Source organism: Notothenia rossii (assembly GCF_949606895.1).
Source record: "Notothenia rossii genome assembly, chromosome: 5".
Lineage (NCBI taxonomy): Eukaryota > Metazoa > Chordata > Actinopteri > Perciformes > Nototheniidae > Notothenia > Notothenia rossii.
In genome coordinates this window covers 21463534-21478356 of record NC_136903.1, presented here as the reverse complement: position 1 = coordinate 21478356, position 14823 = coordinate 21463534, and the positions used below count along the sequence as shown (strand labels likewise).

General features: G+C 42.2%; 2 protein-coding genes across 2 annotated transcripts; one reads left to right on the top strand and one right to left on the bottom strand.

The window, feature by feature from the left end:
* Positions 1-5124: 5124 nt before the first annotated feature.
* rag2 (recombination activating gene 2) lies at positions 5125-6720 on the top strand (the record flags this gene model as incomplete). The annotated part of the gene is made up of 1 exon (XM_079685369.1): positions 5125-6720. One exon carries the CDS (start codon positions 5125-5127, stop codon positions 6718-6720), a length of 1596 nt encoding a protein of 531 aa, XP_079541495.1.
* Positions 6721-9224: 2504 nt separating this feature from the next.
* On the bottom strand, positions 9225-13356 carry rag1 (recombination activating 1; the record flags this gene model as incomplete). The annotated part of the gene is made up of 3 exons (XM_079680442.1): positions 9225-10972; positions 11793-12916; positions 13022-13356. The coding sequence occupies 3 exons, from the start codon at positions 13354-13356 to the stop codon at positions 9225-9227; spliced, it is 3207 nt and encodes a 1068-aa protein (XP_079536568.1).
* Between the last annotated feature and the right edge of the window lie 1467 nt (positions 13357-14823).

Below are 14823 nucleotides of genomic sequence, written 5' to 3'. Positions count from 1 at the left end.
ACCATCAGTTTCACTGTGCAGTTCACTGATGTATAGTATTGATTGCAACAGGGAGCCCTCTAATCAAAATCATGGTAAAATCAATAGCTGGCATTGCCTTAGGTCCTGTTCATGCTTCAGTGTACACATCTGAAGTAAACTCCCCTGCGCTGAAACACTCTGACCATTTGCTTAAAGAAAATCGAGGCTTGCTGCAATAGGGAGGACTGCGGAGATAAACTGAAGTAGACAGGTGGATATAAAGGAAGAAAGCACTGAGACAGGTGAGGGAGAGGAGGGGTTATTCAAAGAGGTGGATTCAGTTTGATTGTAAACTGTGCAGGTTTTCATACTCAAAGCTTCAAACTGGGTCCAGGGTACAGCGGAGGATCAACAAGCTACTGACCCCGACCTGATCCACATGCGAGATCCAGCCGCAGAGCCGTCCTGCTGTTGTCACATCACGCTCCCCGTGCACGCTGAGCGCTCTTTTCCTCCACTGTCTCATGATCCCTCCATCTCCCCCGGGGAGCGAGTTAAGTTGCAGGGCCGCCATTCTGTGTCTACTCACTGCATTCCCTGTTGGGAGAAAGGAGAGGCAGGGTGAGAGCAGATCTGAGCTTATCAGCTTGAAACATGGCTTTAGGTTGCCTGTTCAACATATAACAGTCACAACCCATGAACTGTTCAAAGAGCTCAAAGGAGCAGCAGAAAACCTCCAGGGTTTCCACCAGCATCTGGTGTGATGCCAGGTTATCTGAGGCAGCCTGCATGCCTGGCATCCTGCCACAGCAAGGCAGCCAAACCACGCTGCTCACCTGCCTAGAGAGAGGACAACAGAGGAGAAACACATTTAGCAAAGCAGGGATCCAAGAACAATAGGAACTAGATGAAAGAAGAGGGATTCATAGCAAGGGAACATTGAGCATGGCACCTTGTGTTCAACAATCCTATTGTTCACTACATGCCCATCCTAGGGATTTGATTTGCCAAATACGTTTTTGAGGGAAACATATTCTACATGGATTTTGATATTTACCAGTAAGTCGGAAATGAGTTGAACGCTGTCTGTGGGCTGACGATGCACGTGGATGAAATAAGATGTGTATGTATGACAACAGCCATGGCTACTTAAACATTTATAGATTGGCCTTTATGTCGAAAAAGTATATAAGTCCTTTCTCATGCTTGATAAGATTGATAAGAGTTAGGCATAACATCAAAGTTCCATGCCATAAATACCGAAACAACAAGCTGAAAGATACTTAACGCTCCATTGAGCTCAAGGGAGCTTTAGAGTGAGGTGGTCATCAGTGGCTTTGTTGCACGACGCCTTTTGCTTCTTACATGCCATTTTTTATCAATAACCAAGACTAGTTCCCTAACAGAACAACGAAAATGTTTCAACATTAATGTTATTTGCAAATTTGCCATATTTAGGAAAAAAAGGTTTGTATTAAAACTTAAGCATTTAGTAGTGCTTGAACATATTTTTTAGGATAATCAAATGAGTGATGACAATGATTTTATAAGTAAATCTGGGAAGGCATGAACAAATTCAGATCTTGGGAGCTTTGATGCTATAACCTTTTCTCATCCCCTCGTATCCAGCCTGCCGCTAGGCTTTCATTTGTTTTAAAAGGGCTAAAAATTGCAAATAATAATAATCTTTGAAGAAAAGGAACTGGGGTCTAGGTGACCACACCGTACCGCAAAAATACAAACCAGAGGAGGATCTTGTCCCGCCCACTACCAATCACCACAAGGGGAGCAATTACCGTTACATTAAATAGTGATAAACACCAGTGCACAATGATCGTCAGAACATCAGAGCTGTCTCTGCGTCATCCGTCAAAACCACGCTTCAGGGTAGCAACAGTCAGGTAGTGATACATTACAATGGACAGAAACAGGTGCTACCATAGATTCTAATTACTTTGTTCTATCAATTATGTACAAATCCTTGCATGGCCTGGGGTCTGCCACACACTGTTGTGCCTCCTACTCACGCTCCGCACCATCCCAGCTGTGGCAGCATAGCAGGCAGTGCTTTGTGTGAATACCTTGAGGTGACTACAGAGGTTTATTTTTTCAAGGCTGAATTCATACTGATGGAACAGTTCTGAAAAAAAGAGAAAAAAGGAAATCCATTCTGCATATCCCACTGACATCTGAATTGATGCTTTATATCCTTTCTCATACATTATTTTCTCTTTCACTCAGCCCTGTAAGCATCAGTTTAGACACACAGGTGCTCTGCTGTTTTGTGTTTTCAAGCTGTAACGGTCTTCCAGGCACTTGTGGTTTCTGCCTTTGTTTTTGCACACTCCTCAAGTTTTCTCTCAGCTGCTCAGTGCACAAAAACATTATGCTAATAAGCGGCTTCCAGCTCAGGTTTTCTCGATGTGTTCAGGCGTGTGGGTGTCACTCATATAGGAGATCTGCTTTTACCTATAGTAGGGCATCCGTATTAATACAGAGGCATACACAAAGGGAATCCATACTCAACCAGCTGCTAGAATGTATTTATCCTTGTTGAAGAATGATGTTTCTTTTACCTTCCCCTCAGGAAACAGAATCCTAGTATGATAATGTGTTCAGTGTACTTTGTGAATAATGACTCCCACTCCTCATACAACATGTCATTCAGCGCTGAAGGAGAGAGTTTATGTGTAAGGCAGGCTGCATCTAATAGCCATAATTGTTACGATGTGTATGGGGATCTTTTCAGTAAGCTATACTGTAGGAGCAGTATGACAATATTTACAGGATGGTGTCCTCATTGATGTCAATGACAATTAAAATCCAGTCGAAAACGAGGAGTAAAAGGACTTACCATGAGGATCAAATAAATAAAATGATGGGTAAGGGACACACATCAGATAGAAAACGAACTATTCAATTAATGCTAGTCGCAGAGCAAAGAAGTATATATCTAAATGGCAGAATAGTCATTTATGTATACACATAAAACAAGCTCTGCATTTGAAAATACACATTTTCTCATGAAGCACTGCTTGAATACATGTGTTCCAATTTGAAATGATTGGCCGCAGCTTACTTTTAAATACCAATGAGTTTGGTAAAAAATAATTTCAATTATCCACAAGAAGTTAAGTATGTAAAAAAAAAATATATAATTATTGTTTCCCGTCAGATATGAATTGTTTTAGAAACTATGTGTCATAAATTATAAGATTTTAAGGAATTACAGATGTTAATTTCCCCCAACATTTGTAATGATATCAAGAAAGTTAAACACAATCAAACAGTTGCTTGTTTTGTGTCTACATGAGGTTTTATAATTATTATAATGATAATCCAAAATTATAAGAATTCTTTTTTTTAGAAACAAACTAGAGCGAATAAATCCGTCTGAAATACTTAATTTCCCAGAAAGCATGAACTTAGTGGCTCTCTATGTATTTGTTTTTTCTGTGTCCAACCTCTCGATATAAAATATTCACATCAGAGGTGTGTCTTGCAGCAATGATTTGGACTTATTCCAAAATTACATTTTCTCATCATGCATTTCCTCCACAATTTATCATTGTCATGTTTTACTGCATTAGTTGTTATCTATATTGTAACATGAATATCAGTTTCACTTTTGTAGTTACCTTATCACTACGCAATCATTTTGAAAGGCATTTTGAAAAACGTGGCAAAGCATTATATCCCTTTTTCTTTGGGAACTACTGAAGAAAGAAAACATACACTGCTAATTCCCAATGTATCATAAAGGTTGAGATTGTTCTACAGACTTGACCCTGTACCTTCTTTAGTATAGCTGATAGCCTGTGATCTCTGAAGTGATACACTAAATGCATTCAGGCAGCACACCTGCCAGAGAGCAACAGTCACAGACTGTTAACCTCAAGATCTGGAAGTGTTTGTGAGGCAACGAAGCTTCACAAACTCTCTCGCTGTCTGCCTTTATCAAAGTTTGGCTCCATAAAAATGCCGTTAGGTTAACCTTTGTGATTGTAAGATTCACACTGAAGTGGGCTCAAGCACGGCATCCTGACACTGGCATTAAGGTAAGCAAACTAACAATTATTATTATAAATCAATTTAAATCTACATTGTGCTACTTATTCTATAGAAAGTCTATGCAACCATGCTGCTGAAGTTAATATAAATCAAACATTGTCTTTGTCAAAGTGACTGATAGTGACCACAGCAGTATTTATTTATATTGTTGTTAAAGCTGCTAAAATGACATTAAAGTGTTGTATAGTATGTGTCAGTTGAAGTGAGCAAGGAAAACAAAGAAGATTATCCAAGACTGCCCTCAGAATGAACTAATCATTATAATTAAAATATATATAATCTTATCAATTGGAAAACAAATATATTCATTCTTTTTTTATTATTCATCATTGAAAGGTAGAATACATTGTACCAATAGCTAATGCACATGTTTTCTGAGTGTTTGTTTGGATCCCATGCTGCATTCAAATACACCCTGTAATATTCTGTTTCAAACATACGTAGTAAAAATAGTGTTTGTGCTTGAAAATAATAACTTGACTCCATGAAGAGGTAGATTTTTTAGTGTTTAATTATATAGTGATGCTGATGTTTGACTTTAGGATTTTAAGAAGCGACCGTACGTTGTCCCGTAACAGCATACACACAGCTCTAGTAACAGCAGCAGTGAGTTAACATGCTGTACATTGTTAGGGTTGGTATAGGAGTGCCATTACTGTTTGTGCTTTGCCATCACCAAACCCTAACAAATGTTAGGACAAATGTGTCCTAGAAAAGGCCAGTTTAAATATAACATTTCAAATGTAAAATAAATAAAACTCATCCTTGCTCTTGTTATTGTTATTCAGGTTCTTAGTTATTAAAAGTACTTATAGTTTCATCATTGAGGTTCGTTCCTGAGTAAACATGTCACATCTTTCCTAAATGTAATTGTTCTGTGTAACTGTAGTCTACAACGTTAGATGAATGACTGTGTAACCCTGTTTATATATGTTTAGCCTCTGGATTATGTGGATCATGTTTCTCCAGGTGTTATTGTAATAAACAGGAAGTAAAATTGAAATCCCCTGAATGAAAACAATCAACAGCTGACTGACTTATTGTTGTGTTTCTGTGTTTCTGTGCTGTTTTGATGCAGGCAGCTGCCGGAAGATGACCCTACAACCATTAACTCCAGTGAACTGTGCAAGCCTCCTGCAGCAGGGCTTCTCTCTTCTGCAGCTGGATGGTGAAATCCTCCTGTTTGGCCAGAAAGGCTGGCCCAAGCGCTCGTGTCCTACGGGAGTGTTTGGCGTCCGGTTTAAACTTGGTGAGATGAAGTTGAGGGCCATCTCTTTCTCCAATGACTCATGCTACCTTCCACCACTGCGCTGCCCTGCTGTTTGCCGCCTCGACCCCTATGATGGGCTTCCAGAGAGTTATCTCATACATGGTGGCCGCACCCCAAATAATGAGATCTCCTCAAGCCTGTACCTGCTGACCATGGATAGCCGTGGCTGCAATCGTAAACTGACCCTGTGCTGCAAAGAGAAGGAACTGGTGGGAGAAGTACCCGGGGCCCGATATGGCCACACTATGAGCATGGTTCAAAGCCATGGGAAGACAGCTTGTGTGTTGTTTGGGGGTAGATCCTACATGCCAGCAGGAGAGCGCACCACAGAGAACTGGAACAGCGTCGTCGACTGTGCTCCTCAGGTATTCCTGTTTGACATGGAGTTTGGTTGCTCCTCTGCCCATACTTTACCGGAGCTTAGCGACGGACAGTCTTTCCATTTAGCCGTTGCCAGAGAGGACTGTGTCTACTTCCTCGGCGGTCACTCGCTCTCCTCCGACTCCCGCCCCCCTCGACTCTTCCGCCTGCGTGTCGAGCTTTTGCAAGGCAGCCCCTTGCTTTCCTGTGAGACCATTGACACTGGCATATCCATCTCAAGTGCCATAATCAGCCGTACTGGTCCTACTAGATATATCATCTTAGGGGGGTATCAGTCAGACTCTCAGAAGAGGATGGAGTGCAGCACTGTGATTCTGAATGAGAAAGGGATCACCTTTGAGGCCTTAGAATCACCTAAGTGGACCCAAGATATCACGCAAAGTCGCACTTGGTTTGGCGGCAGTGCTGGGGAGGGAACCATCATACTTGCTGTACCTACTGAGGGAAGGCCATCCCAAGCAGATGTGCATTATTTCTATCATGTGAGCTTCCAGACAGAGGGGGAATCAAAAGCGGACGAAGAAGCCCAGGGCTGCAGCCAGGAGTCAACAGATTACGACAACTCCACTCCTCTTGAAGACTCTGAAGAGCTCTACTTCGGCCGTGAGCCTCACGAACTGGAGGACATTGATGGAGAAGAGGGTAATTACAATGAGGAGGATGAGGAAGACGAATCGCAAACAGGCTACTGGATGAAATGCTGCCTTGGCTGTCAGCTGAACCCCAACACGTGGGAGCCATATTACTCCACTGAGCTCTTCCGGCCTGCCATGATATTCTGCTCCAGAGGGGAGGGGGGGCACTGGGTCCATGCCCAGTGTATGGAGCTGTCTGAGCTGCTGCTGCTCAGGCTCTCTGAGGGCAGCAAAAAGTATTTCTGCATGGACCACGGAGGCCTGCCCTTCCAGGAGATGACCCCACCTCGGCAGGTCACGCCTCTGAAGCGCACCCCCTTGAAGGTTAAGGACAGGAAAACTCCTCCAACCATCAAGATGTCCCCTGCCAAAAAAAGCTTTTTCAGAAGGCTTTTTGATTGAGTTAAATACTTTGTATAATGTGTGTAGATAGTCACGATGAGGAATTGTATGTTGTTCAGGATGATTTTAGTTTATTATCAGTAAATCATTATGCTGATCTGACCTCAATATGAATCATTTTGTCAAAAGATTAAACAATACAATTGACACCTGATATTTCCTGCCAAGCAGCTGTATATGTTAAACTGAATCTCACAATGTTTGACAAAAATACAGAATATTTTAGCAAGTCTGTCTACAATGTTTCCAGTTTGATGTTTTAGCTGTGTCACAGTTTATAGTACATTTGTGTCGTTGTCTTTTGATTCCTAACAATTCCTTCCATGGCCAAATGGAACCTAACTATTTTCACAATTATGTTATGATTACTGAAAATACCCAATGTGCTGATCTGTATTCAATTTAATAAACAAAATGTTTTCAAATTCTGTCTTCATACCTGTTTCATTCAAATGTGTTTTTCTCAATTGTTTTATATCACACAACATTTTGATGTATCAGTGTTTTTGTAGTGGGTTTGCTTATATTTTGTATTTCATCAAGACCCACAGCGAAAATAAGTGGCTGAATTAACACTGCATCCCTGGGCCAGATGTTAATACATTGGTATTATGATTAAATACATTTTTATTGATAAATAATACCTGCTATACTGCTAGTTAAATCTGTAAAAACATCAAATAATAGGGCAACCTGAATGAAACAATGAAATGCCTTTAAATTGAAATATTTTATATATAATATTACATTATATTTTAGAGGGTGCAAACAATGTTTTAGTTTGACAGGAAATCTTATAAGCATTAAGCTTTTTATATTGTATACATAAAAATGGAAACTAAAAATGGAAACTAATGGAAACTTCATCGATTAAATGCAACTGAATTCTTAATTCTTAAATAAAAAACATAATTAAATATATACAGTTTGATAAGAAAATAAGTTCAAGAAGTTCAAGTCAGATTTTGTCTTTATTTATTCATTCTTTGGAACAATTACACAAAAAAAAGTTGTCTGCTTCAGTGACAATGCAGCAGTTAAACGAGTGAAAAGGTAATACAAGGTGGAACTTCAGTATAATACAACATGCTCAATAAATCACCACTGAAAGCTATCCACAACTCCTGTAAACAGTATATCTGATATTTAGTGTAATATGGAGAAACGAAATATTTGAAAATAGACGGTTTAAAGGTAACAAGTGGAAATCTGTGAAACATCCATCATCCATTACTTTGGAAATGCAATTAATTATTGCAAAAAAACAAATATGAGACACGTTGCAATCTGAAACAGGATGGTATTGTGGGGAGATGACAACTATGGAATGAAATGTGAATATTTCACAGCTGTCACATGGTTAAACCTTATGACAGTCAAATAAAATCAAGCATTCAATCAAATAAGAAAACAAAATTGCCTGTCAAAATTCAAAATTGTGAGAGCACAAACAAGATAATATAATCAATCAATCAGACAAATAAAGTTGCTAACAAATCACATAGAGTCTTTCTAGCTCCCGCTCATCCTTCTCCTCTGTCAACCTTGGCAATGAAGAAATATCAGCAGAGAAAAAAAGCCAGGATTTATACAGAACTTTAGAAAAATCCCCACCTGCTGGAAACTCCATGGGGTATTAGGCTTTGTAATGGACCATACTGTATTTTTATTATATCAACAAAAAGGTCAGTATATGCTTTATTTTAGGTGAGGAATTGGAATAAGTATCATCCATCCTGCACTGTGCAAAAACTAAGAGATCAAAATTGGTTCAAAGTGACCTGGCATCTATTCTGCCCCTTAGGGATCCGACGATAAAGCACTAAAGTAATCTTTTTCAGGGGGCACTCATGAAACAAAGAACATTTGGGTCTTTGTGATTGCATTTTGTTCCAGCTCAAATGATATATTAATACAGTGGCCACAAATGTGGTCTTCTTAACACAATTTCCCTCCATGACTTACAGCACTTTCATCTGTTTCCATAAATATCCTCTCCATATAAATTCATAAATGTGTCATATCCTTGCAATACAATAAACTGTGCCATATTTCACAGATGGTGAAGCTAAAAAAGAGCTTTCCTGCTAAGAGCAAGAAAGAAGGAACCTGTGCTACTTCTCTGCTATGTAATAATTGCACTGTGGTAACGTACAGCTAAAAGATATACAACAAAGTAAAATACCATTAAAACAAAACACTTCAAAAAGAAATTGGCGGGAGATTTAAGTGGGAAATGAGAATGTTTGAATGAAAGAAACTTTTAATTTTTTATATTGTTACATCAAATAAAAGTTTATGTTGATTTAAATATTCAAACACTTCTATCACAATATATGAAAATATTAAGAAAATCTTTGCTTCAAGTAGCTCTTTTCCCTTTTCATTCCAAATAAAGAATTTGTGTAGTAAGTACATTTGTTCTATTGACAGAAGCAGTTGAAAAAAAAATCTGCTCATCATGAAGTCAATTACATTTTGAGTTTCACATTGAAAGAAAAAAATCAAACTTTAAGAATGTCCAGAGACATGTCCTCATAATCCTGGCTCTCTACTGGGTCAATGGTGGCTTGCAGAGCTTTGGAAGAGTCCTTGTGAGCTTCCATGAACTTCTGCAAGTATTTGGAAGTGTACAGCCAGTGATGTTTCAACACGTCCTCAAGCTCAAAGGCCTTTGACTGACGAGCATTCATTTTACGGAAACGCCTGAACAGTTTGTTTGCCGACTCGTTCCCTTCGCTGGCCCAGGCTCCTATGGATCCATCTCTCTCTATGATTTCAGGCACATGGGCCAGGGTCTTGTGCAAATAATTGGTTATCTTTCCATTGTATCTATATTTGAAGGTAGAAGAGAGAAGGTCTGCAAAGCGCTGTGAGTTAAAGCTGAAGCGGCACAGCTGGTCGGGGCACTCTTTGGCAGGGCAGGTGGCACGCCACACAGGCTTCATCTGGACGTATATACTCATAAGCTCCCTGAGGGCTTTCCTCCGCTCCTCTGAGGGCACCAGCTCACACACCACATCCACAGCGTCCTGGGTCATTAACCTGCGGGCATAGTTCCCATTCATCCTCATGACCGGTTTGACCTTCAGCTTTTTCCTCAGCTGTTTATCCAGGGCTGCCCTCCAGCTGCGCCGCTCCTCCCGACTGGGGTTGACCTTTTTGTACACCTCCCCGATCTCGTCCTGGAAGATTTTGTAGAACTCTGTGGCATTGCCAATGTCACAGTGTAGCGCATCCAGCGTGGGGTGCATCTCCATGAACGGCTTGGCGGAGACACCTTTGACTCTGTCCCGCAGCTCGTCTACAGACTCGGAAAAGGGGTTGGTTCTCCATATCTCGTAGCGATCCAAGTTCTCTACATGATTGCGGGTGACCGAGTGTAGCACCATGTTTTCAGAGGCCTCTGCCCGGGTGGAGTCACAGAGAGTGCAGACATAGGTGGACCCAGAGGCTTCAAGGCCCTCCATCTCACGCACCATCTTCTCATCGTATCCTGTACCTCTGAAGTGGAATCGGAAGGAGCGAGCTAGTCCACCCAATGATAGGATGAGCCTGCTCCCCTTCATTGCCTTACGCTCGGCAACTACAGGCCCCAGGATAGCTGTGAGTGTCTCATGGTCTGACTCATCCACAAACATCAGGCAAAGGGGCTTACATGACAGTTCTGAGTTCGGCTTGGGCTCAGTGAAAATGGTAACCTCCTTCTCCTCGTTGTCTGGCTTGACAGAGACAGACATGACAGTAAAAGAAAAACGTACAGCCTTCTCAGGGACAGCTGGTCCTCCGCCATGTTTCTCACTGACATCGCCCATGCCATCACAGGATTCTTTTATCTTGACACTGAAGCCTGAGGTACAAGTACTGTCTTCCATACCAGCCTCTCTGAGCCCCTCCATGATGTCCTCCTCCAGATCCTTTATTGCTGACACCAGAGCCACATCGTAGCGAAACCGGCGAGTGATGGTGTCAGCTGGGAAGTCATCCACAGAGGAAGTCCATCCAGAGAGCCCGTTAATAATGCCAACATTGCAAGATGTAGACACATTCTTGAGAGCTGGCTGCCATTCAAACTCGAGGAAGCCAGGGAGAAGCTCCCTCTCTGCAGCTCGCAGGGTGTGCAGCGGCTGAAAGATCTGGCGGCCACTGGTGGCTTTGACAGTCCGGTACATCTTGTGATACTGGCTGCAGCTCAGGAAGGTGTTGACCCGAATGGCCAAGCACACAGCAGGATGCAGCCCAAACCCTCTGCCTGTGAAGATAGAAAAGGGAAAAATATCAAGTTTCAGACACAAAGAGGCAAAGTAAAATAAATAAAACAATACATGCAAGAGGAATAGATTTAGAATGATTTAACATCAAACTGTATAAGCTAATTTATACGGCTTTGAAAATAACTGGAGTATCTAACATTTCCTCATTTGATATCCCACATTTCGAGTCCTACAAGACTGAGAAAATCACAAATTTAACAACCAAATGTAAATGTATCATTGTCAAAAGCCTTCGGGCCCATGATTAGAAAATTCAATATTTCCTAATTTCCAAATGTTATAAGGGGACAGAGGGTGAATGAGTAAAGCTGGCAAAAGTGATGTATTGGCTGCAGATGAAAACAGACACCAGCTGGCTTCTATTCCCCTGAGAGAAGAATGGTGCTGTCTGTGTAATTTGCAGATACAAGAGCTGCTGATATTGTTTTGATTCTAACAGCCCCTTCACAAGAGTTGTTATTGTGCATTAAAGGGAGTGTGAGACTGAGAGACTGACGGACAAGCAGGCAGAGAGTGAGAAAGAAAAAAAAGCAGGGAGGGGTTGAGCGTCAAACAGCGTGTCGCTTCAATCAAAAGTGGACAATAATGAAATGCTTTTCAATCAAATATCACAGAAAAATGTTTCTCCCTCTTCAAAAGTGAACTTTTATAACTCATTGTTATTTATGAAATGATTGTATTCCTTAGAGATAGGCGGAAATATTATAGAGAAAATACTTTTCATAATTTTCTTTTGTGTGTGTCTTGGCTGCAGAGTTTTTGGGTTCATTAAACAAAAGCCTTATAATAGTCTCTTACCTTGCATTATGGCCTCTAGCTCGTCTGCCTGTCGGTGTTCATTCCCAGACCTCAGTGCAAGCAGAAAGAGAGTCTGGCACACAGACTTCAGGTCACCACCTTCCTCTTTATCTGCAAATGCCTTCAGCTGGTTCTTCATATCCCTCAGCCGATGCTTCTGGGCCCGACGTGTTAGCGATAGCAGGTGCTGACGGGGTCTTCCCCCTTTATTGGTGAGCAGGTAGCTGTCAAGTTTGGATGTCTGCTGTTTTCCATCCTGTTCATCCAGCTCATGGCTCTGACAATGGGCTTTAAATGAGTCAACCCTTACCTGCTTGCCACAGGGGCAGAGCAGAGGCAGGGAGTGTAAGGCTGATAAGAAGGCTTTGGCAGGCGAGGTCAGATCATTGGGGGCACACGTCAAGTTGCAGGCTGGGCAGAGAGGCCCCAGAACGTGGATGTATTTAATAATACAGCTGTGGCAGAACAGGTGCCCGCAGGGGGACTGGACTGGATCAGAGAGCAGGTGGTCACACACCAGGCAGGTGAAAGAAAAGAGGAAGTCTACAGGGAGCTTCTCAGAGATCAGCTTGGTGTTCAGGTGGTCTTTCTGGCAGTGGGTGATGTTTCTGACCCATTGCTCTCTCTGTATGCGGGGATTCCTCCATGCCTTGAGCACAGGGCCATGATGAGGGTCTCCAAATGGTCTCAGAACCCTCTTCTCACCAACAGCAATGCTGTCTCCATTATCCCACCTGGCTCTTTTTGCCAGACTTTGGGCTCTGGGAATGGCTTTTCGCCTCTTCCTCCTAGTCCGCTGGAATGAAGGTTTTCTGGGTGAGCAGAGATGACAGGTGTTAGAGTGAGGTTTCCACTCGGGGACTCTCGTTCTAGAGAAACTGCAGAAGCCCCCTCCTCGTATGGCGACCACCCAGCAACGATGGCAGAAGGAAAGAGGGTGGACAGATTCTGTGTCCTCTGTCACATCCACTTTGAAGACTTTGAGAAGTACACCTGGCCAGCTTGTGAACTTGCAGCCCATTCTACGAAGGGAACCTTTGCTGACCTCATCCAGATCCCCATGAACATCGTGCGCCGGTCCTTTGACTTTTCTCAGGGTCGTTCCGCAAAGACGGCACAAGCACCTTTATAGAGGGAAAACAAAGCTGTCAAAACCTTTAAACTACATGCATGTACAATATGTTTAAATTAAATTAAGTTAAGTTTAATTGAAAGGGACATTTTATTACCTGAGGTGGTTCATGTGGATGTCCATTTCCTGTAGCTTCTTGTCCACCCGCCAGCCAGGGCCCTCTACATTTTCCTTGCTTTTTCCTCCTAGGCATAATTTCATGACACTCCCTGGGCTTATGTCATTATCTAACTCTGTATTCAGAGCTGCAGGAGGTGAGATCCCTAACACGGCTCCTTTCTCAGGCTGAGAGTCACTGGGCAGAGGGGCCTTCTCCATTGACTTGAGCCTAAACAGTTTAAACTTCCACTGAGAGTACTTGGAGTGGGGATGGTGGAGCTCAGCCGGCATGGAGGATCTGGGGCCATCTGTCTCCAGACTCTCCTCCATCATGATGAGACTTAGACCTTAGACCCTGGGGAGGAGAGGAGAGCTTAGTTTGATTCATCCCAAATGTACGAAAATTATTCCAGCTGTCCACGGGACACATGGCTGCAGATGCCAGAGAAAAGATTTAAAGGTTCAGATGCTGAGACATCCCCAGAGCCTTCTTAGAGTTGAGCCCATGACACCATCTAACAGCTTTTCTTGATTTGTTTTGAATTCATATACCAAGTACCCTGAAATCCCACTGAACAGAGAGTGGTGAGCCTCTACCTAGAGCACTGTGTGATAGCATAAGTGGCATTTAGATATTGTGTAAAATGCATGAGACAAGCATTGGGGGATCGATACAGCACAAAAATCTTCATTTCTCTCATCTCCAATCCCATCGCTCAGGGAGCCATTGTGAATTTATTTCTTTGACACAGCGAGTTTGCTAAATGGGCAACCTTATCCCTGCAAGGCTGTCAATCATTTATATTAGTCATTTTCTTGGCTGGAGAGAGAATTGGAGCCCCGGGAGCCTCTGACTGGCATTTTAAAAGCGGGGGGGGGATTGGAGGAACAGGAAACTTATTTCATAATACATATTTATTGACCAAACAGGAGGGAAAAGAAAATAAGAAACCATCATATTGAATAAAGATCATAAGAAAAATATTACAAACACAACATTGTTCAATTTAGGAGTCATATTTCTACAGCCAAATGCTCTTATGATGTGGCACAGGTAAGATCAATGATACTGCTGCACCAACAGCCCTTATTTCATCTCCCCAATACTATATTGGTTTCATTACAAGTCCAGACAATAAAGCAGTCAAAACAATCTTACCATTGCACAATACTGTGCATAGCCTAGCATCTTCCGTCCATCCATCTTTACGTATTCCTGCTATGTTTTGTCCCTGGAAGGCTTGAAAGTATCTGGCAGTACTCCATCATTTCTTGGCTCTCTGTGTACTTGACATGCTGAACTCTCCTTTGAGACAAACAGCTGAGCCTGTATGCAAGTGTGTCAGCTGGGCTCTTACCTTGTTTTTCAGTCTCAGCTGGCGTCTGCTCCCCTGGGGGTCCTCTCTGCATGGGTGCACAAGGGAAGCCCTGGAGTCAGGCCTGACACACTACAGTGCATATACTGTCTACGTTAGAGTCTGCCACAGCATGGAGCATCTGTTACCAGGAGTGACGGCCTCATACAGTGGGATGGATCCTGTGTGGCTCCTTGTGTCTTGTATTTATACCCTTCCTTTGAAATGATCCCAACAGTCAACTCCTGACACCTGACACAGGCAGCTGAGTTGAGAAAAAACTAAGAAAACAAGGTCAACCCCAAAGCACAAGTGCAAACACATGTATGCACAGAATCCAACAGCCTAACCCAAACAAACAACTTTTTACCACAACACACTAATCCTCAGAAGAGAACACTTCTTTGTCAACTTTATCTCCCCTTTCTCATATCCATCTGCAGGC